This window comes from Tauraco erythrolophus, chromosome 6 (assembly GCF_009769465.1).
Source record: "Tauraco erythrolophus isolate bTauEry1 chromosome 6, bTauEry1.pri, whole genome shotgun sequence".
In the NCBI taxonomy this organism is placed as follows: domain Eukaryota; kingdom Metazoa; phylum Chordata; class Aves; order Musophagiformes; family Musophagidae; genus Tauraco; species Tauraco erythrolophus.
The window spans coordinates 42,184,219-42,209,836 of record NC_141470.1 but is presented as its reverse complement, the minus strand read 5'-3'; the positions used below and the strand labels follow the sequence as shown (position 1 = coordinate 42,209,836).

The following is a 25,618-nucleotide window of genomic DNA, read 5'->3' as shown; positions in this document are numbered from 1 at the left end:
CCCAATAGAAGACAATATGGGTTCAGTGGTAAAGGTTGACTGAAATAATCAAGTAACAAGGTGCAGCACGCTAGAAGAGAATAAAACTGTATGGAATAATGGCTCAAAGACAGTGGGCTTTATCAGAAACGTAGCAAAGAGAAGTAAAGGATTGCAAAGGAACATCAAATAGCACTATTAATGGTAGACGGCCATAGGAATGAGATTACAGAAAGGAGACTTCTGGTATAAAAAGATGAAGAATACAAGTAAATATTTAAGGTCCACACAGAAACTCGGACTGAGATTTGCAGGTAAATGATTTTAGACATTTAATGTTAAATAAACGCACCCAGAATCCTCTATTCCACCAGAAAGATACTACAGTTGTCAAAGAGAAGGTGACAAGATTACAACTCAAACTACTGACAGAAACTACTTCAGCAAGCAAGGCAAGTAGAGGACTATGGAACCAACATGCTCTACACTTTAGGAGTATGCTGAAACGGGTGGCTCAACGCCCCACAAAGCAGCACCAAGGCAGAGATGAAAGAGTCAGTCATGAACTTGCAGCAATGCGTAAGGAGGGGCGGAATAACCCTTTGCCAACAGAAAACGTCCTGCATAATTGGTTGTTAATCTCGTACTCCCCGTTTCTTGAGGGTCAGTACACACTCCCAGGCCCCTACATTGCCTTAACAGCAGCCTCACAACGGCAGCTTTATTTTTGCACCAGTAAAGGGTATTTCCCGCCGATCCTCGCCACGGGCAGCTGGAACGGAGGGAGAGCACAACCCTCTCCCCACGGCCGCGGCAGACAAGCAGCGCTCCCGTCGCGGGCCCGCGAAAGCCCCTCCCCGGGGGCGACTTCCACACCTCGGTGGCACCTGCGGCCACGTCCCGGGGGCCGGCGCCTCCCGGGCAGGGCGCACCCGCGGCCCTGTGCCCCACAGCGGGGCCAGGCCCCTCGGCGGGGGCTGCAGCCAGAGGCCCGCGGACCTCCGCTCCCCCGGGCGCCCCAGCTGCTCCGCTTCAGCGGCCGCCGGGGGAAAGCGAGGGAGAAGGCCGCCGCCCCGTTGCCGGGTTACCCAAGCGGGGTGAGAGGGCGCGAATCCCCCGGCGGAGGCGAGGCAGCGCGGAGACGCCCCCATCCCGCCCTGGAGCCCCGCCGGGGGAAAGAGCCCCGCGCTGCAGCGTAAGGCGGACCTTGCTTGCTTGCTTGCTTGCTTGCTCCCTCCCTGCCCGAGCCCCGGGAAGGGCGGCTGCCGCGCCGCGCCACGGAGACCGCAGAAGCCGCTTACCTGTCTGCTTCTCTCGAATACCGGCCGCCATTTTCGTGCCGCTCCAGCCCGGCCGCGGAGCGGCGCCCCGCCCACCGCCGCGTACGCAGCCGCCGGACGACGTGGCGGCCCGTAGGGCAGCGGCGGGCGGTCCCCGGCCACGCCTCCTCCCGCTGGCGGCGGCGCCGCTCTCCGCTCCCCTGGTCCCGCAGCGCGGGGGCAGGCGGTGTCTCCGCCCGGAGGCAGCCCACGGGAGCCCCGGCACCGGCCGCCGTTCTTGAGGGAGTTGTAGTTGAGAAAGTGCATCTGACCATTTAAAATTTGGGCCCAGCTCAGAAGAGAAGAGGTTGAGATCTTTCACACAACAGGGCGAGGCTGTTTCCACCTCTTTTTTCCCTGAGCAAGAAAGTCACATTAATAGTTTTTGAGAACTGAAACGCTCCTTAAAAAGTAGCTTAGAGGCAAGCAGGGCAGCTCCGAGGCCCTTGGCTTAACTACACGGAAAGGAGCGACGCTTCAAAACCCGGCGGCTCGTCTCTGCCACCACGGAACCTCCCTCCGGCTCTCCGCGCCGGCACAGCCGCGCTCTTACAGAAATCCCACAGCGGGAAGAGCCCCGCTGGCCCCGACTCGGTGTTGGACACAAAGCTATCCGGGAAAACGTGCCATGGATGTATAGACAGGTGTACATAGGCGCACAGATGAACCTACAGAAAACGATGGTAACACTTCTAGAGCTAAAACACATTAAAACACCAAAATAACCACACTGAAGAAAGTCTATTTATGTCAACAACAAAAATGTAACCCTTTATTGCACTTTGAACATACACACGGAGAGTTATTTTCCACAATCACTGATTATTTCAATACTGATGCTACAGCTGTCAAGTATCATGTTGCCTGAAGACGCAACATTGCAGACACTGATCCTGCAGTTCCAAGTTAGAGCTAAAAGTATTTACAAAATTATACTCTCTTGCATAATATTCTCATTATCAAAAGTTTTCAAAGAACATCGTTTATGCAATACAAAATCAGAGGGTTGCAGTGGTTGTTTTGTTTTTATTTTTATTTTTTTACAAACATTAGTATTTTGACGATCTTCTGTATACATGACTTAACATTTCACAAGTTTTTGCATTTTAATTTTTCTTTTATCCAAGTAGTAATTCCCTTTCTTAAGTACAAAATAGTAAAGCTTGAGCTTTAAATTCTTTACCATATAATACAGACTCAAGATAAACTTAGAAAGCATATTTTGTAGCCTCCAGAGTGGCAATTCCTTTTATTTGAATGAATAATTTTTGATACTGTTTTCAAAATGCACATGCAGAACGTGAGTGTGAATTTATAACTAATACTCTGCTCTACATTTTAAATATAGTGCTCAAAATCCTCAAGTCTTCCAGTCCCAAGACTGAACATCTTAATGAAAAAAGTCAAAGCTACAGCACACAATGATTTAGACAAATGATCACTCTAGGAAACAGCCAACTTATTTGATGTGCTTATTCCAGACGGAAACTTAGGGTGACCTGAAGTTCTTTGGCCAAACATAGTCAAAGAGGACTGCAATAGTTCTCTTGTGGCCCTGACAAATCTTATAAAAGATGTAACTTCTATAAAAATATATTTAATACGCAATAGCTAATGTATATGCTATTATTCTCCTTGTTACAAAAATACTGAAAACAAGCGACTTCCCCTATTTCTAGATGTGCCTCAGGTTAAAATTTATGTAAAATGAAAACTACCCGATAAAATTGCACTTCAGTGACCTGGCTCTAGCAATTAAAAACCTGACGGTCATTATAGCTACAGAAATTTCTCTTAGTTTCCAGACGAGAGAGATCTTTCAGTGTTTTGACGGATTGGAAGTCGGCTTATTCAACGGAATTTTAAAGAACAGTTAAAGTAAATTTAAGATAGGTCTATATAAATAAATCCTGAAAATAAGCAGAAGTGAAAGTTCCTCTCCACAGTAGCATGTAGGAATACAACTTGAATACATCAAGGATTGTACTAGAATGTCTAGATAGAGCTGATCAAACCAACAAGAAAGGAAAAGACAACTTGTCCTGAATGTGTACGCATCAGTATAAGAAATTGGGAACAAGTTCTGTGTAAGAAAAAAAATCTTTCAAGCATTATTAGACTAGAGGATTTTACAAATTCCATATTTTGATATAGTACTGTATAGCAGATAAGTTGGTTTTACCTTTATATAAAACCTACTTGTCAGCTGTAAGAGAAGTCTCAAATTAACTTTAAAAACTATCAACTGCTGAATTCAAAACTAATAAGCAATACGAGGTGTGAACCCTATTTTTATCTCAGACACTCTTTGAAGCCATATATTCACATTACCTTATTATTTCTTTCTCCACTGAATGTTTTAAAATGCAATTTATTTAGTTCCAAGTTCTAAACCATTTCCCTTGCCACTTCTGGTACCAAAAGTCCAAGAGTTGTCCTTTAAAATTAGTCATGTTCTGCTTGCTACTTCTACAAGTTCTGTACTGCCCGTACAGAAAAATAACATATTACAAAAGATATTTACCTCTAACTAGGCAAGAAAAAAGAATACTCCACTGGGTCCACCCCTCATTTTTAAAGCATAATACTCTATCTGCAGGAAACTCACTTCTGTATTATAAAAATACAAACATACCACATGAATTCTTATTATGGAAATAAGTTTGCAACAAACCACCTTCCTTATAATGGTAACAGACCATTCTGAAGGGTAAGAATATAAAGAAGTTACTGGCAGTATGACATTCAAAAATTATTCCAAGATGACAAATATGGAATATTATTGGAGAAAAAAAAAATCAGAAGAGAATAAGAAAATGCTTAGTATATAAACAAGTCAAATAACCTTCTCCAAGAGCTCATACATTTATTTTAAAGGGGACTTGAATATGCTTTTGGCTCACAACCAGAAAAACACCACTAGCCCTGTCTTAATTTCAAATATTCTTAAATTTCTAATGACAGGACTTTCATGAGAGTAGATTGTTTTCACTATTTTAAAGTAGTGAGAAATACCTGATCTAAGCCTGGCAACAATTTACTTGGAGACTTTGAAATAATAATAAAAAAATTAAAAAGTGGCATGCACACTTTTGTTTACCCAGTGATGGAAATAGGTTTGTGTGAAAAAAGATCAGCATCTCTCCCACGATCAAGCAAGAAACAAAAGCTGTAGAAGTTTACAAAATATTTCAAAATATCTGCATATCGTTAAATGAACTGTGTAATTTAAATATCCATCTGTGTCTTTGTCTTTAACCCTTTATAGCATGGTCTCAAATTTAGTGAGTCTTGACTACCACTTCCATAGTTTTTGAGTTGCAGTACACTGATACATAATTAGCATTTAGTAATACAATTTCTTCATTAGAGGAATACTTGCAGTGAACCATAAACCAAAACCTGAAACCAGATTAGTTTTTTTTTTTAAAGCACCTATTCATTTATAATTTACTGTGGATGTACTGTCTCACTGAGGCATTCAAAAGTAAAGCAATCCTGCTTGTATTTTCAATTAGAAACAAGCTATATTCATACAAAAGTGTATAATTACTTTTCAGTATTTTGAAGAATGTGGATATATACATATATATATATATACACACACCTTTGTATATACATCTGCAGCACAACCTATTATATTTGGGACATAGTACAGGTGGTCAAACTGACAGGGGGGAAATAGTAATTTCAAAAGAGACCTGCATACATTTAAAAAAATGTACTTAAATGTCCTTTTAGTTTCATTTTAGTAATAGGAACATTAAAGTGTTACTGTGTAGGAATTTCACTATTTATCTTTTATGGCGTAATGATATTTATACAAATACTGCAGAACTGAAAAATGTTTTATACAGTTGAAGTTTGAGCAACAAATTCTTATACTTTCATACTCAACAACTTCAAGTCTAACTCTTGTATTTAATTTTGAAAAACCACTTTTTGTTGCATAATCAAGATTTACATCTAGTTTTTACTATTTTGGCTATATGTATAATTAAAAACTAACAGTAGAATGCAGAAACATGTGCAAATGTCAAAGTTCAACCAGATTTTGTTCTTGCACCTTATTATTTTGCCTAGGTTTTCTCCAGATCTTAACTATATTTTAATGCACTAATCACAACGACCTTGAAACTCCGAGTCTCCTAACTTTCATAGGTTTGTATGAATCATCAAAACATAAATGAATCAACACAAAAAAGCCTACTGAAAAAATATACATGGAACAATGAAAGAACTGCATCACAGTTTTACTTCAAAGCTCTACAGCAGTTATCCTCAAAATGTACCTGATTTTACTTTGATAAATAAGTTACTGAAGAACATAACACAGTCAACATACTTACCTGTGGGAAATAGCTAGAGTGTTACAGAGTTTGACAATGTTTCATACGTGCCTACAGCAAAAGTAGACATTTAAAGTACTTCTGCAAGAAATTGCTGACTCTTAAAGCCTACTTCAAACAGAAAAACGATTTATCAGATAACGTGTATTTTCATTTAAAAATTGTTTTCCATCTTACGAGATTACTACTTTTAGCATATCTTCAGGGGAAAAGTGAGAAAAGGCCAGGAGCATGCTGTCCAAAAATACAGTAGCGATTCCCAAGCAGACATTCCTGTAGAAAAATGAAGCCTCCAACTTCCGGTTTAGTAGCAAAAATATTTATTCTCTTTCAACATTTAGTGTGTTTCTGATGGTGAACTCCATTTTATTTTTAAACTGCTCGTATGTCTTTGTTATAGGGAGCTCTAAGCAATTCAGGAGTCTGTTTCCAACAGGATACCTTATATGCAAAAATTTAATAGTAGGTTTAGGATCAAAACCAATGGGTGGTATAGAAAGGGAGCCTGTTACAAAGAGCAGAATATCCTCCAATGTCACTACAGACTCACCACCTAACAAAAAAAAAAATACATTTAGGTTGTACCATTCATTGCCTATTACCTATAAACCATTACTTGCATGTTAAGTGTTAGAGGGGGGAAAAAAAAAACAACCCACGAACCCTGAAATCAGGAAACCCCAGATCAATATGCTGAATGAATATGCAGTTATATGACCAAATAAGAAAGATTTTTAGCAAGAAAAACCCCCTTGGCTTAGTTCTGAAAAATTTTAAGTGAATAGAAAAAAAAAACCCACTTTTCTGAAAGAAGAGACCACTGTTTTCTGTCTTTGAGACACACTATCTAGTAAGTTCACAGCAAAGCCAAAGAGAGGGAATTAAAGGATTTTTCTGTATCACTCAGGGTTTTCTTTTTTGTTTTTTTCCTTGGGTTTTTGTTTGTTTGTTGTGGGTTGGTTTTTTTTTGTTTTTGTTTTGGGTTTTTTTTTGTGTGTTGTTTTGTTTGTTTTTTAAACCCAAACAAACCTCACAGGAGTTCTAGTACCTATCTTTCAGATATTTACTCCTCTCAAGTTTGATTACAATTGGGCAACAGTTTCAGAGATTGTAAGTAAGGAAGAGGGGGAAGAAGGAACAATCAGGAAAAGACAGTGACCTCAAAACCTTCATTTATTTACCTCACTGAACTCTAAAAAACCACACTCTGTACATACACCAGCTACTAAATACCCTCAAACAGGGAAGGGGGAAAAGAAAAAAAAATTACTTACTTTCCACATCTTGCAAATAACCCATCCAAAAATCAGCACCTTCAACTTTATTTACATCTGATGAAGAATGGATCGTAAAGAGATCACAAATAGTTTCTGCTGAAAGTCTTTCAGGTTCGTGGCACAATAAACTAGCAAATGCATCCGGATGCATTTGCATTTTCTCTAGGACACCAAGAGTTTTCAAACCTTGCCTAAAACTAGGAGAGGGGAAAAAAAGAAAAAAAGCAAGCATGCATCAGAAAGCCAGTAGGTACTCTTTTTTGTACTCTATATTTTATAAAGCTGTAAGACTGGACATAATAAAGTTTCCCCACCTGCAGTCTCAATGTCTTGTCAATAAGGTGTACATAGTAATCCCATTTTATTTTAATCTTGGAAAACGTGTTTCATTCCCATTTTCACAATCTAAGTGTTTCTGTGGAGTTTTCTGGGCAAGTGAAAAATACCAGTAACATGCAAAAATTAACTTTATTTCCTGGTACTGGACTGTATGAGCATGGTTTACTTTTTATTTTTATGTAAGAACATACTGAATTGATTTCTCACAAGCATCCCTTTAGAAATTCTTTACTCCTAGGCAAAATGAGGTGTCTTAAAAGACAGCCTTCACTTGGCTTCTGCAGTCTGCGTGTGCCTACATGCTATTATTTATCCCTGCGGCAAATGCAGGAAACAGTATCCTGGGCTGCACGAGGAATTGCGGTGCCAGCAGGTCAAGGGAGGCTGCTCAGCACTGACAAAGCCTTGGAGTGCTGTGTCCAGTTCTGGGCTCACCAGTACAAGAAAGTTATGGACATATTGGAGAGCCCAGCAGAGGGCCACTAGGATGATGAAGGGACTGGAGCATAATCCTATGAGGAAGGACCGAGAACGCTAGGACTGTTCAGTGTGGAGAAGGCTCAGGTGGAATCTCATCATGTAGAAGAATTTGAAGGGAGTGTGCAAACAAGTCAGACCCAGGCTGTTAATCAGCAGTGCCTAGTGACGACCAGAGACAATGGGCACAAACTGAAACATGATAGGTGCCACCTGAACCTCAAGAAACACTGTTTTACTGTGAGGGTGACTGAGCACTGGCATAGGTTGTCCTGAGAGTTTGTAGAGCCTCCGTCCATGGAGATACTGAAAAGCTGTCTGGACAGAGTTCTGGGCAACTAGTTCTAGGTGGCCTGGCTTAAGCAGAGGGTGGTGGACAAGATGACTTCCAGAAGTCCCCTTCAATCTACAGACCAATCTGATTCTGTGATTTAGCTAAATGTTTGGGTTTTTTTTTTTTAAAGACAGCTCTGCAAGTTGAAAAAATTTCAGTAGTTACGTTGTACCAGATAAGAATATTTCAAGCAGCCAGCTTTACAATTTAACCACCATGTTAAATCAGAATTAAAATTTTACTTAAGTTGTTTACTCATCATTTCTTAGACATCAATAGGCTGAATCATTAAAATTCAGAATAAACACATTTAAAGTGTACAGTCAGTAGTGTAGCAGATGAACAGCTAAAGTGACTAACTCCTTACTTACTCTGTTCTTGATACTGAGAAGCAAATTCTTGTCCTACTCTTGCACATTTTAAGCCCATTTCCAAAACCGCACAAAATCATGTTTTCCCATAAACAAACAGGCTACTCATTACCTTTCACTTTTGAACTGACTAGTTTTAAAATATAAGTTGGTCAAATATGCCACAGTGGGTCTCGACTGAAAGACTAATTACTCTCAACTTTGACAAAAGAATCCTCACATTCAAAAATCAGTTTTTTATAGCTCTTGGAGATACAGTTGATTCAAATTTGTCAAAGATAACATGACTCCTTTTTACTGAGGAGATGAAGAACACAAAATGGAAGGTCAGAAAAATCAAAAAATAGCTAATGGCTTCAACTTTCCCAGCTATTTGAAGTCATCACTACCTCATGGAAACACCAGCGGAATGCTTACATTCTAAGTAGGCCAACTTGCATTTGCACACGTTATCGCCCTCCTAATTGCACACACAAGCTCCCTAATTAGAACTCTGGAAAATTCATTCAAATTCTAAACATATTCTAAACTTCTAAAATTTAAAGATTAGTTCAGAATTGCTTGAATATATAAAAACAAAGATAAGCCAGAGAAATTTTGTAGGTCAAAGGTCTTTGTCATGATATAGTTTACGACTGTGAATCTGCCCTCTTCCTAAGGTTGAAAAAGGAATGTGAACAAGGAGAATTAGAATGGAGTGGATAGGTAGAGAAATAATTCAGTCTTTCAGTTTAACTAGTTAACAGTTGGTACTTAATCCACTGAAAATTACGATACATTTCATTGGTTTAAATGGAGAATAGGTAAGAACATGTGAAAGTCAGCTTTAGCAATATATTACTGAATATCGCAGTGAGGAAGAAATCTAGGAAGTTTGAAAACTCAAACAAAACAAACCTTTCTAAGGGTGAAATAATTCTCTTGATTACATGATAGATCAGTATGTCATTCACGAGCATATTCTTATCACACAAAGCTGTTACAGGTCTTAAACATCCAGCAGCAGCAAGGAACTCATAACAGTTGCGTATTGTAGACTGTAGGCTGGACAAACTATTTGCATATTTTATCTGTATCAGAAGATAAAGAGTTAGGAATTAGTTCACTACATGCATGTGTACATATATTAAAAAAATAAGCTTTTTCATTTGAACTAAAGTTATATTCAATAAGCCCTTCTTTATCTCCAAATGTAGTCTTGAACAAGAATTTGCCCCTAAGTTTAGCTTTACTTACCATTTTTATTGTTTTGGCTACATCAACATCAGCAACATCTTCCAAGGCTGGCTTCACATTCTCTGGACCATAGACAAGACAATCAAACAGTGTTTTGGAAAAGAAACCAGGAGATGGGCCACCGTGAACCAGAGAAACTGCAATCATTTTACCAGCTTCAAAATAAAGATTGTCTTTTACAGCTGCAAATGAAAAAAATACATTTACTATAGATGTATAAAAATAATTTCTCATCCTCAATTTTTAATAGAAAAATCTCATAATGCAATTCCTTCTTACTTTAGGAGATGCAGCAAGTCAGGTTTGCCATCTCCTGCTGGTTGAAACAATAAGACTGCTATTTTTTACATAGGAGTACCATATTCTTTTACTCCAACTCTTCAGCCACTATCAAGGTTTGGGAGGAGATACAACTTCCTCTTTCACCTTGTACCAATGCACATTTAATTCTGAAGCCTAAGAACTCAAAGAAGCTAACTTTGGTCTTTAGTGAGCATGCTGTATCAGAGATCATATTCTAGAAATTTGAGGAAAGGAAAGTAAGTAACAGAAAGTGAGCCAGGAAGAAATTCACTTGTAGAGAACAAATACAGTTCCAAGTCTAACTATATGCTGTATTTTTTTTTCTTTGGTTGTCATCAACTTTTCCAACTAAACATTTTTTTTTATTATTATTGCAAATACACCCCCCATCCCTCTTTAGAATTGAAAAGCAAAAAAATTAAAACCCCAATTTCTATCCATCAGGACTATAATTGTGAACTGACAATCACACCGGCTGAAGATTTAAAAACCTCTCAAGTTATAGCTCTTAATGTATTTTTGAACAAAGCATTTAATTACCTTGAAAATCAAGGGACAAGTTCTTTCCAGAAGAGCCCTTGTCAAACAATGATGAATTCTGAAGGTGATGCATTAATAATTGGAAGAAACGGCGTTTTGATGCAGCAGAAGTATGCGTCTTTGATCTATTTTTGCAGTTTGTGAAGTTTATTTCAATGGTGTTTGTAGGACTGAAGTTGCGCTGCCTAAATCCTTTTAAAGCACTGATCCAGAAATCTTTTGCATTGATGTTAAGCCTTGTCGTTTTTGTATTAACTTGCAGCTTTAACTCCTTCAGTATATTAGAAACTTCTCTTCTTTGCTTTCTTAAAAGCCTACAAGAAAATTGCATGTATTTTCAGATGAAATCTATGATTCATAATTAGCAACAGTTATACAGGAAATATCCTAAAATCCATTAAGAAAAACATCTCTTTAAACACTTTGGTACATTTAGGCATTGCCTAAATTATATTAGTAAAATACTTGGTGTAGATTCTTCAAATTTTAACTTGGTAGTGGCAAATTTTAAAGTACCTCTGAGAACTAGAACGAATAGTTATTTTCTTAATACAGTTACACCAACATTGTCCCAAACACTTCTCACACCGCCACTCTACATGTGAACAATGTGAAACAAGTGGGTAATAAAAGAGCTTACCATGTTTGTGTTAAAGAGATGTTTTGCAACCAAATTAGAAAACACTGTCAACTATTTGCTAATACTTAATCTTTGTCACTATAATCAAAAATACCTTTGAGTATGGCGAAACGTTGCAGTTCTCCTTTTAAAAAAGACCAGTCTAAATAAGACTGCCTCTCTGTTTTATAACTTGCAACCAAAACTGTTTCAAATACCCTACCTACTAGAAGGAATTAATTCCTTCATCAGAATTTTTAGCACATACTACAGGTAGAATTCATACATTAAGTACTCACAACAAGACAAAGAATTTTGTATCCTTAAACTGAATATTCTATATTAAAACATGTTATTTTACCACTGATTTTAGCATAATCACGAACTATTCCTATGGTACAAATGCAAAAACATTGGCAACTCAGGACATGTCTAATTCAAAGAAAGTAATTAGGATTCTTTTTATTCCCTTTTCTAAAGAATGGCTAGCCATGCTTTGGTAAGGACAAATATGCATTTCTGGGTTTTGATCCACTCACCACCTAACCTAAAAACTCTCAATAGGTTATCATTCTTTTCTCCTCACCCTCCTCTAGCATTTAGGAACAGCAGAAGACTTCATCAAGTTATGACTTCAGCTTTTCAGTGTACTCATTCCATTTTTCCTGTGACTACATATGCACATACACAAATATATATAGCCACTATAAACATATAGACACACACTCTCCCATGTTCTGTAGGAAATATGGTATAAAGCCACGTGGTAGATTACTCTTCTACATAAGAAAAATAGAAGAAAATACTTTTTCCTCAGAGATTCGTTCCTGTTTGACATCAGTGGAGACAAGGACATCGTCACTCGGTCAGATGATGGAAGTTCTAGATGTGAGCAGTGTGACAAGTTGTTCTGGCACATTATCTTTGGTGACCTATAAGCCAAAACAGGATTTTAAGAGATACAATTGAATAATGCATAAACACTTATTTGAAGGTAGCAATATGATTTCCCTGTTTCAGTGCTGAATCTCATTTGTATGTTCATTTACATTAAGTCCATCAGTGCCTGAACTACAATTTTAAAAATAATAATTCAGTATTTTGTTATGTGGTGGTTTTAGGATCCCTTGTTCACTGCATGCCATACACGAGATCGAAGTCCTGACTGATACAATACGTAAAAACTAAAAATACGAGGTTCTACAGACTTGAAAAGTTTCTGTTACAGCGGAGGAAAACATTATCATATAAACATCCCTAAAATAGATTTCTAGCACACTATTAACATGGAAAAAAATACTGATAAGCAACACTGGCTTTAAGTTTTGCCATTTGTACATTCGAAGTTACCTCTAAATTGTTAAGACTCCTTTTACAAGGACCTAATTTCATCAAACTAAACACTGGTTTACATGCCACTGAATGTGAATAACTTTACAGAGTTCACAGCTTAATCAGAAAGCTTCAATCACTAAACTTTACTCCAATTTTATTCAATTTGCAATTTAGTGTGAGAAGTTTCTCCTACAGAATAAGCCATTAGCTCCTTATGTTTAAATACTATTTTATGTTATAATCAGTATCTGCTTGAAAACATCAAGTTACACACTGGAGAAGAAAACTGCGTTGAGATCCAGGTGACTGCCGAGGGCACTTTGGAGATGGCTCTTCCAGCAAACAAGTTGTCCCATCTGTCTTTTCAGAGGTAGCCAGAGAACGCTTTTTCTGTTTACTATAGTTCCCTGTATGATTAAATTATATTGATTTAGTGAATCTGCCATCTGTAAAATACATAGTATTAAAATTTATCATTGTAAGAAGTCACTGTCATATCCATAACGTTACCTGATTTTGCAAAGATACTTCTGCATTCCATACACTCCCAGTTTTGCTCCCATGACTTCATAGATGAACAGGCTAAATGAGTTCCACGGGAACCACAACACTGACAACGCTTTATTTCCCATTTACTAAAATTGAAAATTCATGTATTTGGAATTAGACAGAAGAATGAAGCTAGTTAAAATTTAAGAATATTCAACATTAAGCGTAATCCAGACACTCAACTAACAAAGCATAATTTTATCAATCTGGTAGGATTGTGTATAATCAAGGGGAACTTTCTTCAGACAAGATGTACTTACAATTCCCAACTGTGACAAGGAGAAAAAAAGCTACCCATGTCGCAGCACCTTGTACTGAAAGAGTGCTCCTCTGCCTTGAAGTCAATAGCCTGCAGCCAATCTTTTCTCCTCATGTTGCTAGCCAGCAACATTCTCTGTATTTTATGGGTATCCACCATTCAGCTTTTCCAAATGGTAATTTTTTTAAAGGAGTGTATCTGATTATTCTTACACATTCTGAGTAAGGTTCTTCATGAATGACAGTGTTTGAGTATCTGCTAGGTTTTTGTCTAGATTTCTGCAATTTTGCTTAAACATACAATGGAACAATGTGATTGATATTAGTTCAAATATTGGAAGCCTAAGGTACAACTCTTAAAGGCAAAGTAAATCCTGAGGTGCACACATACCATGAATGAAACAAGCAATGTTTGGTCAACTCTGTACAAGGCAAAGTTAATGTCTACAAGCAGTAACCTACCACAGTACTACAGAAACAAGGCTTCAAAGCAGAGGCTCTGACAGCTTTGAGTGTACTCATGCCAATGGAAGATACACATTTCAGAAGCACACAAATAAAACAAGAGAGAATGCAGAAAATCAACTACTTAATCAAAAATCAAGCCTCTCATTAAGCATCAGCAATATTCTAGCTGCCATTTGCATGCAGAGGGATAGCTCGCACCTAGATTGATTTTAGATTGGTTTTACACAGCTAGTTAATTTTCAGCTAAGTCTAGTACTTTAATGAATTTCTTGTAAAGGTATTAAGTGTTCTAACAATTATTAAATTGTTGAATTAAGCTTTGAATGAAAGATACACAACATTAGTTTAGGCACATGCTATTCTACATGTTAAGTGGATGTACGAATTCCACTTCAGCTCTGTATCAAATAAGAACAAAGATAAGGTAACTGATAATCTGTTGGTTTGGTTTCCTTGGATTTTATAACCTGACTGAATTAGAGAAAATTAGTATTTAAATATTATAATAAGTAAAACAAACATTTGATTTGGACACAGTGTCTTGACTTGACATTAAAACCTGATGCTGAAAAGTATTATAGCATTTAAATAAGAAAAATAAAACACCCTTTAAAGAACTATTCCAACCTAGGTTATACCTTCCTGCAAAAGTGTCATACCTATCAGGTTCACTATAGTCTCTTCCTTTCTTGCAGAGACAGCTTTCAACATCACAGTGCTGATAACATTGCAGTAGGTCTTGATATGCATTCTCTTCAAGTTCCCAAGATGCATCCCTATCAATGAGGCAGAAGATCTGTTATTACAACTGTATTTCCAGTTGTTTAAATGGGTTCTTCTGTCTTTAGAAAATAACCGTAATTATATCATGTAATGTCCTATGCAACAGCTAGACAACTGAGAGAGCCAAGAAAAAAGTCAAAAATACTATAAAATACACAGACAGACCTCTTCTTGTGCCTGGTTACTTGAAGTGTTTTAAATTTTTCACATGATCTCAGTGCATATTTGCTCTGGTTTGTAGTATTCTGCTTTCTCTCTCACAGCAAACACGGATATTTGTTTCGGCAATCTACTCAAGTTACCACTGAAAATGGTCTTGTGAAAAGTAACTCGGAATTTTCCAGGCCAGTACAGCAAAGTTCAAGTATTTTGACTCTTCTTCCTCTCCAAAACCTTGAGCTTCTGTGTCCAGAGTGAATTAATGGTAATCTCTGAAGACTACTAATAGTTATTAAAGAGTAACACTTCTAACAAAGAAGCTTTGGGAGAAAGATGGAAGCTGTATGGCTGAGTAATCAATCCATTATAACACTGCCTGGACAGAAATTCAGATAATTTAAAAACTTGGGCACAGAAAATACGCTTCGCAGCAAAATTATTGTATTTAATAAGTGTTTTGATCTTTTAAATAGGTCCCTGGTTGAATCATGGCATTAAAAGTGACTTTTCGGAGCTTCCCGCTTTATGTTTGAGATGACGAATTTGGCTGTTGACAATTTTTATGCATAACTAAAAGAAACAGGCTACTCCTTACCAAACCAAACAATTCTACCATTGAAGGTAAACTGAGGTTTCACATATTAATAGATAGTTCTACGGAAAAAATAAAAAAATGGTTTTAACACCCTAAGTTTTTTATAGAAGAGTGATTATTTACAAAATTACTTACTTTTCCGGAATGTGTATGCCCATTCTCAACATTTCTTTCTGAAATTTGTCCTTGTTATTACATACTGTGCACCTAAAGAAAAATATCCCAGCACTCAAAGCTTGATACTGTGTCAAGAAAAAAAAAACACAACAAAAAACCAAACCAATTATTGAACTACTACCATCCTTAGGATGCGAATAAATAATGCCTTAATACCTATAACCATTACATTCATGGATACTGTCCTGCCATGGATGTAACAGCTGACATCAATCATGATGTCACTTGACAGTGAAGCAAATGGCAAGCATTTTCTCTTCCTTTAAAGGATGAGAGTTCACATGCTAGAATCAGACTCAAACAAAAGCACAATCCTTTCCAGTCAACCTCTCCAGATCTAGAATGAGTTTATAAAAAGAATCTTAATACCTTTTTCCAGCTCTGGACATAGGCAAAGAGATCTGATGATGGATAAATTAAAATTTTAGCATATAGTTTCTGCACATAATGACTTGCAAGAAGGCAGCTACCTAGGTTGGACTTCAGTTCCTAAAAATAACTAAAAGTATGAAGGGTACTAAACGTGGGGAGGGGAAATTCTTAGTGGTTTTGTTGGCTTTAAAAAAAAAAAAAAAAAACAAACTTTCTTGTAAGACAGTAGTCTCCAAAACACAGTTTTAGCAGACTACCAAACCTACTGACTACATTAACCCTAAGCAATTTTACACAATTTTAAGCAACTCTTCCATTATTTTTTAACACAACAGAAACATGACCTCCATGGATGCAAAGAGAAAAAAGGAAGAACCTGTGTTACCTGCAAACATTCTCGATGAAACCAAGCATTTTTACAGCAAGGACTTTTCAATACAGCGTACATTGGAAGTTGTTCAACCAAATCCAGGCAAATTGTACACTGTGAAGTTCCTCTAGGTTCTTTATCCGGAAACTTTTGGACTGGTTTATGTTCCCAACAGTAAGATCTAAAAATAATAATTTAAGATTCCCTTTTCAAAACAACATTTTTAAGAACCTTCCTCATAAAATTTGAGAATAGCAAAATGAATTCCCTGTTATATGTGTTTTTCGTAATTAAATCCTGTGCAACAAGCTAAAAATGCCAACACATACTGGTTTTGGCTAGGATAGAGTTCATTTTCTTCATAGTAGCTTGTATGGTGCTATGTTTCAAATTTGTAATGAAAACAGTGTTGATAACACAGGGATGTTTTAGTTACTGCTGAGCAGTGCTTACACAAGCTCAAGGCCTTTTCTGTTTCTCATCTTGCCCCACCAGTGAGTAGACTGCGGGTGCACAAGAAGTTAGGAGGGGACACAGCTGGGACAGCTGATCCCAACTGACCAAAGGGATATTCCATACCATGATGCAAACTCAACAATAAAACTGGGGGAAAGAAACAGGAAGGGGAGATGTTCAGAGTTAGGGCATTCGTCTTCCCAAGTAACTGTTACCGTGATGGAGCCCTGCTTTTCTGGAAATAGCTGAACACTACTACGTGCTGATGCGAAGCAATAAATGAATTCCTTATTTTGCTTTGCTTGCACATGCAGCTGTTGCTTTATCTATTGAACTGTTTTTATTTCAACCCACAAGTTTTCTCAGTTTACCCTTCTGATTCTCTCCCCATCACACTGCGGTGGTGAGCAAGCAGCTGTGTGGCGCTCTGCTGATGATCAGGGTTAAAACACAACATGTAAACAAGTTATGTATCTAAGAGAGCAAGTCCATAGAACACTAGTAAGGAAGAAGCATGTTGCCCACTGATGCTCTGTAGATGACAAAGATCATATACCCACTTTCTCGCAAAACTTCTTTTGGTCTGAATTATGCATTTCCTGTCCTCAGAACCCTAAGTTCTTCCTATATTACAACATCACCCTGACATCAAAGGAGCAATTTTGAGTTTATATATTGATTCTGTATATATAATTTAGCACATTTTCAAAGAAATAAGACAGCCAAGAAACACAGCTCTAGAAGAAACCTTTCTGAAAAGGCATTTTTACACGTGCATGACTGAGTCATTTATTTAAGAAGTTAAAATGCCTGCCAGACTTCAATCCACCCACTCTACAAACTCAGCTCACAGTAGGCAGAATGAAGTTGTTATCAAATGCACTCAAGAGTATTTTGATTACAGACAAGATGCTGGACAGATGATAGTAAAAGAAAACTTTTTTTTTTTTTAGACATTTGATATTAAATCCATTTTTCCTGAAGTCCATCTGTAATAAGCAGATCAAGAAGCCTTGTGCTTTGGAAGACGATGGAATGGTATACAGTGTGTTTTGACTGCTGAGAGTGACAGGCAGCCAAACTATTGCCATTTCAAAGACACAAGAGGTAGACAAACGAAAAAACGAACCCAACTGTTTCACAGTTTATTTCAGACTTTAGGATGTAATACTCAATTTTATTGAGTATTATTACTCAATTTAACTACTTGTAGAAGCATTAAATCGTATCTTTAAAAGTGTTAAGAATTTAGTTTATAGGTACTAGGTATGCAATATAGCTGCTTGGCCTTCATGTTTTCCACAAATTGGGTATTTTTTCTTAAATAACTCAGATGTCATTTATAATTAACAGTCTATCCAATGACAACTCATGAAAAAACGAATCACCTGCTGTATAAATATAACGAATTGAAAATGAAAGAGCAACAAACCCCCAGAACTTACCTGAAGTCTTCCATGAACTGGAAAATACATTCCTTTTGTAACCCACAAGGAAAATGGTAACTTCGTTTGCATTTGGGGGCTACACATCCAATCGATGCACCTTTTTTCCTACAGATATTACATTTCTAGGAATAATTTGTTTTAGAAATAACAGAATATTAACATCTAAACTTCAAGTGAAACTACAGGAACTAAACCAACAGAAAAATTATAAAGTGTGTAAAAAAGAATATCAGCCAATAGACTAACTGTGACAGGACTACTGTGTTTTAGCTCTGTTTCACAGAGTAAAGATACATATCTATTTCACACTTTAATTATGTATTGTTTTATGTGCGTGTTGACTTGTGACACATAAGCCAAAATACAAGTTATTTTACCAGTACCTATAGTTTAGTTGCATCTATAAAATTATATAATGTCAGCTTGAAGCTCAGCATACTCTCATGAGGTATTATGCATGCGTCATTTGCTCTTATTCATTTTTCCGCAACATATCCAGGAAATAAAAACATTAACAAACTTCTGCACATTTCGTTGTCCCTTGTGGCTTCCACAAAGCCAACATACTTGTTAAATGTAAAATTCAGATGCCTGAATGGGCCCAGCACACTGCCCATTGGAAAAACGAAACAAACTCCACAGGCGATACTAAGTGTACTTAGAAGTTACTCTTTTTCCCTCTTGTACATACCAAAGACTTCATTCTTACCAGTTTTGCAGCTCTGTTTACTTCTTTTCTAATATCTGTGATCAAGAATCCATCTACACCTTCATCTTCTTCCCCTCTCTGCCAAATGCCACTTGACATCAACTACAAAAACAAATTAAAGTATTCACCTACCTAAAGATTTTAAATTATCTACACTGTATTTGACAAGTCTAACAAAGCTTGTGTGCAAACATTTTAATGATTAAAAAACTGATCCAAAACATCTATACATTTTTGCCTGATATGACACAATGGGGAATAGTAACCAGTAACATAAAAATAAATATCTCATAACATCCAAGTCTTATGTAATACTGTAATACTGAGCCCAAGACAGTGTATTTTACCTTCCTTTTTGAAGCATACAGACTATTCAGGTAATTATCAAACAATTACTTTCAGTATATAAAGCTTCAGAGGAAGTAAAATTAAATTAGTTTAGTTAATGTGAATGACAATTGTGCTGTGGAGATAATGAAGCACAGTAGGAAATACCTGTACTGAAGTGCAACCTAAGAGGAAAAGTAATTCACTTCAGAGGAGAATTAAATAAAAACAGAATCAAGTAACTAGGCAAGTTAGAAGAGCCTGATGATAATTTAGATTTAAGTTATTAAGTAAGGCAGTTACATCACAAATTTCAAATAACTAAAGTGTCACAACTTGATGCCTCCTATATTCTTTACAATCTCATTTTATAATTTCAGCACAGCACCATTACAGAGTTTTATCAATGTTTCAGTCAAATAAATGTAAAATTTTTTACCAAAACCAATTAAGAATATATTTTTTCAAAATGTGAGACATTTGACAAAGAAAAATGAAACTGCACCACTAACTGGCCTCTTTCTAGAAGAACTCTCTTCTTACATAATATTCACTATATTTAATTAAATCACAGGGGCTTGTTTGAAAGAAGCAGGGACCAAAACCTAAAAGATGACTGCAGGAAGCCTAACACAGTACAATATCTTATAAATCATAAGGCTCAGTGTTACAAGCGTGCCCTTTCCTAGCTGCATTGCTCCATCAGGAAAGGATTTTTTTCCTATCATTTCATATGGCCTTAGGTATGAGACAATTATCATGAACAGACCTAAATTTCCTTCCAGCTGCTTAAAATTTACTAAAGAAAATAAAAAAAAGAAAAATCTATCTTTATGTAACTTCAGAAACCTTCGCTCTGCCTAGTCTTTAAAGGATTCAATATCCAACCTGTTAAGCTATCAACACAATATTTAAAGAACTGGTTGAGAAAACAAACACACACACCAAATTGTTCCTGATGTTCTTGAGACTTTTTTTAAACTTAGGAAAAAATGTCAAACTGTATTTATTAACAAACAACAAAAAAAGTGGGTTTTTTTTAAATAGTCATCTTATTTTAAAGACCTGCAAAGTTAGAAAGGCAGTTTAAGTACACCTTTAGCAATATGAATCTTGGAAAACATCATGTGTAATAACAAAAGATACCCAACTAGAGCTTATATCCATAGCTTTGTTCAAATTTTAAGCTTCTACTAAATTGTGATACTGTAGCTATATATGATTGGTATGGTACATATTAAGAAATAGTTAGTCCTACTTTTAATTTTATTAAGTGTTACGATGCCCTATGTAATGTCAGAGAATAGCTTACAGTTAAACAAGAACTAATAAGAAACAAGGGAAGGCAACTTTTCTCTACTTTTTCCACGAGGAGTGGCTTTTTCACATTCCAAATTTTGAAACTACGCTTCTCTTATAGAAGCAAATATGTAGGTACAATCTGTTGCCTTTCTCTTAACATGTACCTTCATTGCTAGGAAAGCTTGGGAGAACTACGTAATTAATTTAAATGGATCATGAACAGAACTTAAGCTTTGAGTAAAGGCTTGTTGAGATTTATTTTTTTCATCTGCTGCACCTGACAAGTAGAAGCCTTCAAGGCTACAAGTTAAAGCTGACAATTCAAGCTTCACAACCACAAAACTGTTACAACTACTGTTTGGACAGGTTATTAGTATTTAATGCTTGTGGCATTTACTTTTTTTTTTTCTTCCCAGTTAAAACAGACAGGCTCCAAGATCAATACCACATACTTACCAAACAGTAATAATGAACAGTGAGATTGTATTCCACATAGGTCCTTTTTTCTCCATACTTTTCAGGGCAGTCATCTGTCCGTCCACAGAGAACACAGACTGAAATACAGATTCATATTTATAATCACAGTGAACGTACTGGAATGACTATGGATCAGCTGTAGAGCAGTAACTTTCATCTCATGCATCTTGAAGATGACTACTGGATAAAGGACAGTAGATAAACCTTTCTCCTTAATGTCAAATTCCAGTAAATACAGGAGAGAGTACTATTTTTTCCTTCTCTAGTTCCTAAAAAGAAAATACTTCACCATTTCCACCTGCCTGCTGATTCAGGAGAGGGCTATCACCCAAGCTAAATTCACAAGCTGATTGCACTCCCAACTGAAATGTTCTTCTCCAAACACTCAAAGGTAATTATCAAATGGCCAACAATGTCCAGACGCATGAGAAATATGTCATCTAATTGTTTTTAGTATTGTACGTAAAGACATCACTGTATTAGAATCCATGAAGCAACTTCACTGTTTCTTTGTATACCTATGAGAGAACCTTTCCAAAAAGCATACGAATGGTATCCTGACTGTATCAAGCCATACGCTACCAGTGCTTTTAAAACGTATGCTAGTTTCGAAACATTCAAGAATTTGAGAAAACACTGGAGTCAACTAAAAGCTTGACGATTTCCTCATTTCTGCACCTCCTGGCCCACTAACATGCTTCCACAGACATTTAATACCTTCCCTTCAGTTCTCAATAGATACACCAGATACATTTTCAATATTCTAACATCAAGAACAGTCATAGTAGTGATGAGAACAGAGGTTGTTTCAGCCTAAAAGTCTTGAATGATACATCTCAAACACAGCTGTGTGTGATTTGGAAGCTGAATTGCAAGGTTACTTTCTTAAGACATCTGCAGAAAAGACTATTTTTAAATATTTCAATTACAGCAAACAAATCCAAGGAAGTTTAAAAGTTATTTCTTTTTCATTCCCTGAAACAAGTGGCTCCAACACAATTCGATTACTGAAAATCCACCTGTTCTTTGAGTCCAAATAAAGCGAGTTATAATTGGTATTGTACATGCAGATGAAAGCTTTCTATAACTATTTAATAAAAACCTTACTTACATGGACTTTGAATGTCAAAATCATTGGTTTTGCTCATCCTGAGTTGTTCTGGCTGTCATGAAAAAAGAAATGAAGTGTTAAATACATCTAGTGCATTAACAATGACCATTATATACTGCTTTTGCATTTTATTTTTACTTTAAATTGTAAAAAACCCCTAAACTAAGTAAAAACGGGCTCAAGAACAAAAGAATATTATAATTCAACTGTTATTGTGAGAGATAGGGGTTCAAAAAGCAGGACATACGTTCAGGAAAAAATATGTCCAGTTCAATTAAACATGTAGCAACTTTTAACTCTTTCCCCAAACTATCAAACAAGATTTTATTTTCTTCTAAAGAGAAAATTAAAAAGTCCAATGCAATAACTAGTTATGCATAGACTTATTTGTACAAAAGAGTTTGCAGTTATTTTAAACATCAAAAAAATGAATCAAGGACAAGCAAGTGTGGCAGTGACTCCTGCTCAAATAAAGACTGTATTAAGATGAGGAACTTGGAAGAAAAAATTAACTGGGTAGGATAGTGAAGTAACTATGAAGATAATCTCACTTGTTTGGAGAAAACACAGGATCCTGGCCTTGTGAAAGAAATACTGATCCAAGACCAAAAAAAACCCCCAAACACCACAACCAAAACACTGAGGAATCCAAAACAGGGACATGCGTACAGGGGAGTTTACACCATTTAGATCTATGTATTTTCCATTCTAAAGTGGAGAGTAATTTGTTTAGAAGCGTTGACCTAACCCACATTTCTGTCAATCACGTGCCCCTAAAAATTAGATCCCCAGGATACATCAATGTGGATGTACCTGGAGCTAGCCTTACTGTCTGCCACACCAAATGTCCTAGCCCACTTCGGAAAAAAAACTTTAAAATTACATGCTGCTTCCCCGCAACACTAAGATGATTGTTCTTTCTTCAGTGCCAAGTAGAACCCTTTCAGGAACATATCTGTAGATCTTCGATTTGCCTTCTCTTAGGAAGCTGAAGAAAGCATTACGCAAGTTTTGCAAGACAAGAATCACGGGTGATTGCCTGCGGGTCCGTGCGTGAGCTCACAGGTGGACGGACACCTTCCTTCCCACACGCCGAAGCGAGAAGGAAAGGCAGCGGGTAACAAACCCAACGTCCAAAGCAGAAGCCCGAAGGACTCCGAGCTACCGGAGCTTTGCTCATTACAGTTTAGATGACTGCCAGGTACGGGCTTCAAAAGCAAACCTTAGCCTAAGCCAAACTACCGCAAATAAAGTACTGCGGCCATTTTACTGGAGTTTTAAGGAAGGAGTTGTATTGAGAAAGGGAGGGGAAGCAGAAATCTCAGGCATGAGGCAACTGCTCTACGCCATTGCACCTCGTTAAAGGCAACCGGAATAGCTGTACACAAAAGACCTTTGCCAGAAAACGGTCTAAAAAGAAAACAAGCAAAAAATAAGCAACGCCGCAACCAAATTAGGTCAAGAGGCTCTTAAGAACACACTCTGCACCGACAGCCCGATTAAATAATTGGTTCTAGGTTCCAGTTTTCCCCAGAAACACACTTTCCTCTTTCTAAATAAGTAAAAAAAAAATAAATATTTATATACTTAATCAGGTACAGGAGGAGAAAAGACAAGCACACAGCTCACACACATTTCCCTTTTCTTCAGGGTTTCCAGTGAATGGTCACTGTCAGTTTCACAGTCCTGCATCTACTAGGGTAACACAACAAAGAAACAATCTATAGATAACCACACAGGACCAGATTTTCACCTCAGTGTGTTGTAAAAAGCCCCATCAGGTGGAGAAAGCACAGATGTGGCTGGAAATAAGAAAAGCACCTTCCTACCTTTCCCTGGCTCCAGAAAAAAAATAATAAAAAAAAGCTACCCTTCCCCACCCCCAATTCCTTCTACTTTTCTCAAACTGTTTTAGGGAAATGAACCCGGAGTTCAAATTTGCAACTTAAAAGACATTCGAGAACAGCCATTGAGGCCCCATGCATAAGTCTTATAGGGCCTTCTACAGGAACAAAGCAATTCCATATCAGTCTATCTGCACGCCAGGAACACGTTATCACCCAGTGTTTATAAAAACCAACGTGTAATATCTATTTTCCCTAAGCAGGCTAAAAAAAAGAGAAAATTCTCAGAGTGACACTTCGCTTTTGCCAAGTTCTCTTAATCTTTACTAGTCCAGAACATAAGGTGGTTTTAAACGTTTGTCTTTTTTTTGTTTTTTTACCTAGAGGATAGAAAAAGAAACAAACAAACAAAAAGAAAAAGAAAAAAAAAAGAAACAAACCAAAAAAAGCAACCCCAAGCGGCAAGGTTTCAGGCACACGTTTTCGCCAGCATACGAACAAAGGTTTCACGGCACCTTCCCGTACCACCCCCGTTCACGCCGTGTGTCCCGCACCCACCACGACGGGGTCCCCAGTCCGCCCCGCGGTCTGGAACACGACGCCGTCTCCTTAAGGACACGCATCCCTCAGCAGCCACCCCCCGGGCCAGAGCAGAATTCCCGCCACGTTTCGAGGAACCCCAGCTGAGTTCGATCCAGGTGAACACTCACTGCTCGCGTCTCACACGGGCTCAGGCACGAAACCCGACCGGCGTCTTTTCAAAAGGCACAACGGCACGGCAGTTTTTGTGGGAAGAGCCCCCGTCCCGCTTCCTTCCCTCCCTCCCTCCCGCGGCTGCACCGGGCAAGCCTCCCCGGGACGCTGCTCGCCTCCCGCTGGTTTTCCTCCCAGAAGCGCGATCGGAAGCGGGAAGATTTCCTCTGAGATTAGTTATTCCGCTCCCTCCTGTCCCCAGACGAGCAGCGGGAGCCGGGCGCCGCTCGCTCCCCACAGCGCGGGCTGCGAAGCTGTTGCGAGCGGCTCCCCCGCTCGACTCCCCTCACGGAGAAGCAGCGGGCTGCCGCTTCAGCCACTCAACGCCCCGCCCGCCTCTCCTCGCTCTTTCTACGGCGGCACTCGCCTCCTCACCCTCAGGCTCCGCCAACCCCGAACCGACGGGCAGCAGGACAAAGCCTCAAGCCCACTTACGGCGTTACTCACCCCGAAGGCAGCCCCGCCAACGACGCACTCCGGCGGCCGCCGCGACGCCGAGCCGCCCCCGTTAACTGACAGACAATTCAAACCCCAACATCCGCCGCCGTTCCGGAAGAGGAGCGGAGAACCAGCCCTCACCGCTCCGCCCTCCACCGCGCTCGCCATCCGTTTCATCGGCGCTCGACCGCCTTCGCCGAGCACGCCGGCTCAGCGGAAGCGGGGGTGTGCGATCATGGAGATCGGTACTTGACTGGACGGGCCGCCGGCGGCGGGCGGGAGCCGGGAGGGGAAGGGGCCGCGGGAGCGGCAGCGCTCGGGCCGCCGCCTCTCTCCTGCGGGAGGGTGGTGCTCCCGGTGTTGGTGTTTTACGGGATTGCGCGGCTGCTGGGGAGGCTGGGGAGAGGGGCGCCGCCGCGCAGAAGCAGAGCCCTCGACTGGCCGTGGCCAGTGGGTAATGTGTCGGCTGCCCGGCCTGTCTTCGTCGGTAGCCTCTGTTCAGGCGAGGCGCAGGGCCTCTGCGTTGTCAGTTCACCCTCAGTTC

At 38.6% G+C, this 25,618-nt stretch overlaps 2 protein-coding genes across 4 annotated transcripts in view; both read right to left on the bottom strand.

The window, feature by feature from the left end:
• Positions 1–1,334, bottom strand: part of SCFD1 (sec1 family domain containing 1) — a 55,067-nt gene extending 53,733 nt beyond the window's left edge. Inside the window, exon 1 of the mRNA XM_086612993.1 lies at positions 1,281–1,334. Coding sequence (XP_086469119.1) covers positions 1,281–1,311 — 31 coding nt within the window. The 5' untranslated portion in view covers positions 1,312–1,334. The remainder of the gene's footprint in view (positions 1–1,280) is intronic.
• A 4,601-nt stretch (positions 1,335–5,935) lies between these two features.
• G2E3 (G2/M-phase specific E3 ubiquitin protein ligase) lies at positions 5,936–25,129 on the bottom strand. 3 transcript variants are annotated; one of them, XM_086613708.1, is made up of 16 exons: positions 25,080–25,129; positions 22,040–22,091; positions 20,908–21,005; positions 18,823–18,924; positions 18,111–18,235; positions 16,225–16,390; positions 15,426–15,532; positions 14,392–14,529; positions 12,989–13,113; positions 12,753–12,885; positions 11,950–12,075; positions 10,525–10,838; positions 9,682–9,863; positions 9,343–9,515; positions 6,922–7,121; positions 5,936–6,200 (listed from the first exon to the last, which is right to left on the bottom strand). In XM_086613708.1, the coding sequence occupies exons 2-16, from the start codon at positions 22,074–22,076 to the stop codon at positions 5,968–5,970; spliced, it is 2,259 nt and encodes a 752-aa protein (XP_086469834.1). In that variant the 5' UTR covers positions 22,077–22,091; positions 25,080–25,129; the 3' UTR covers positions 5,936–5,967. The 3 variants fall into 3 exon arrangements, with proteins under 3 accessions (XP_086469834.1, XP_086469835.1, XP_086469836.1); XM_086613709.1 differs by having other exon boundaries at positions 14,413–14,529; XM_086613710.1 differs by lacking the exons at positions 12,753–12,885; positions 12,989–13,113 and having other exon boundaries at positions 14,413–14,529.
• Between the last annotated feature and the right edge of the window lie 489 nt (positions 25,130–25,618).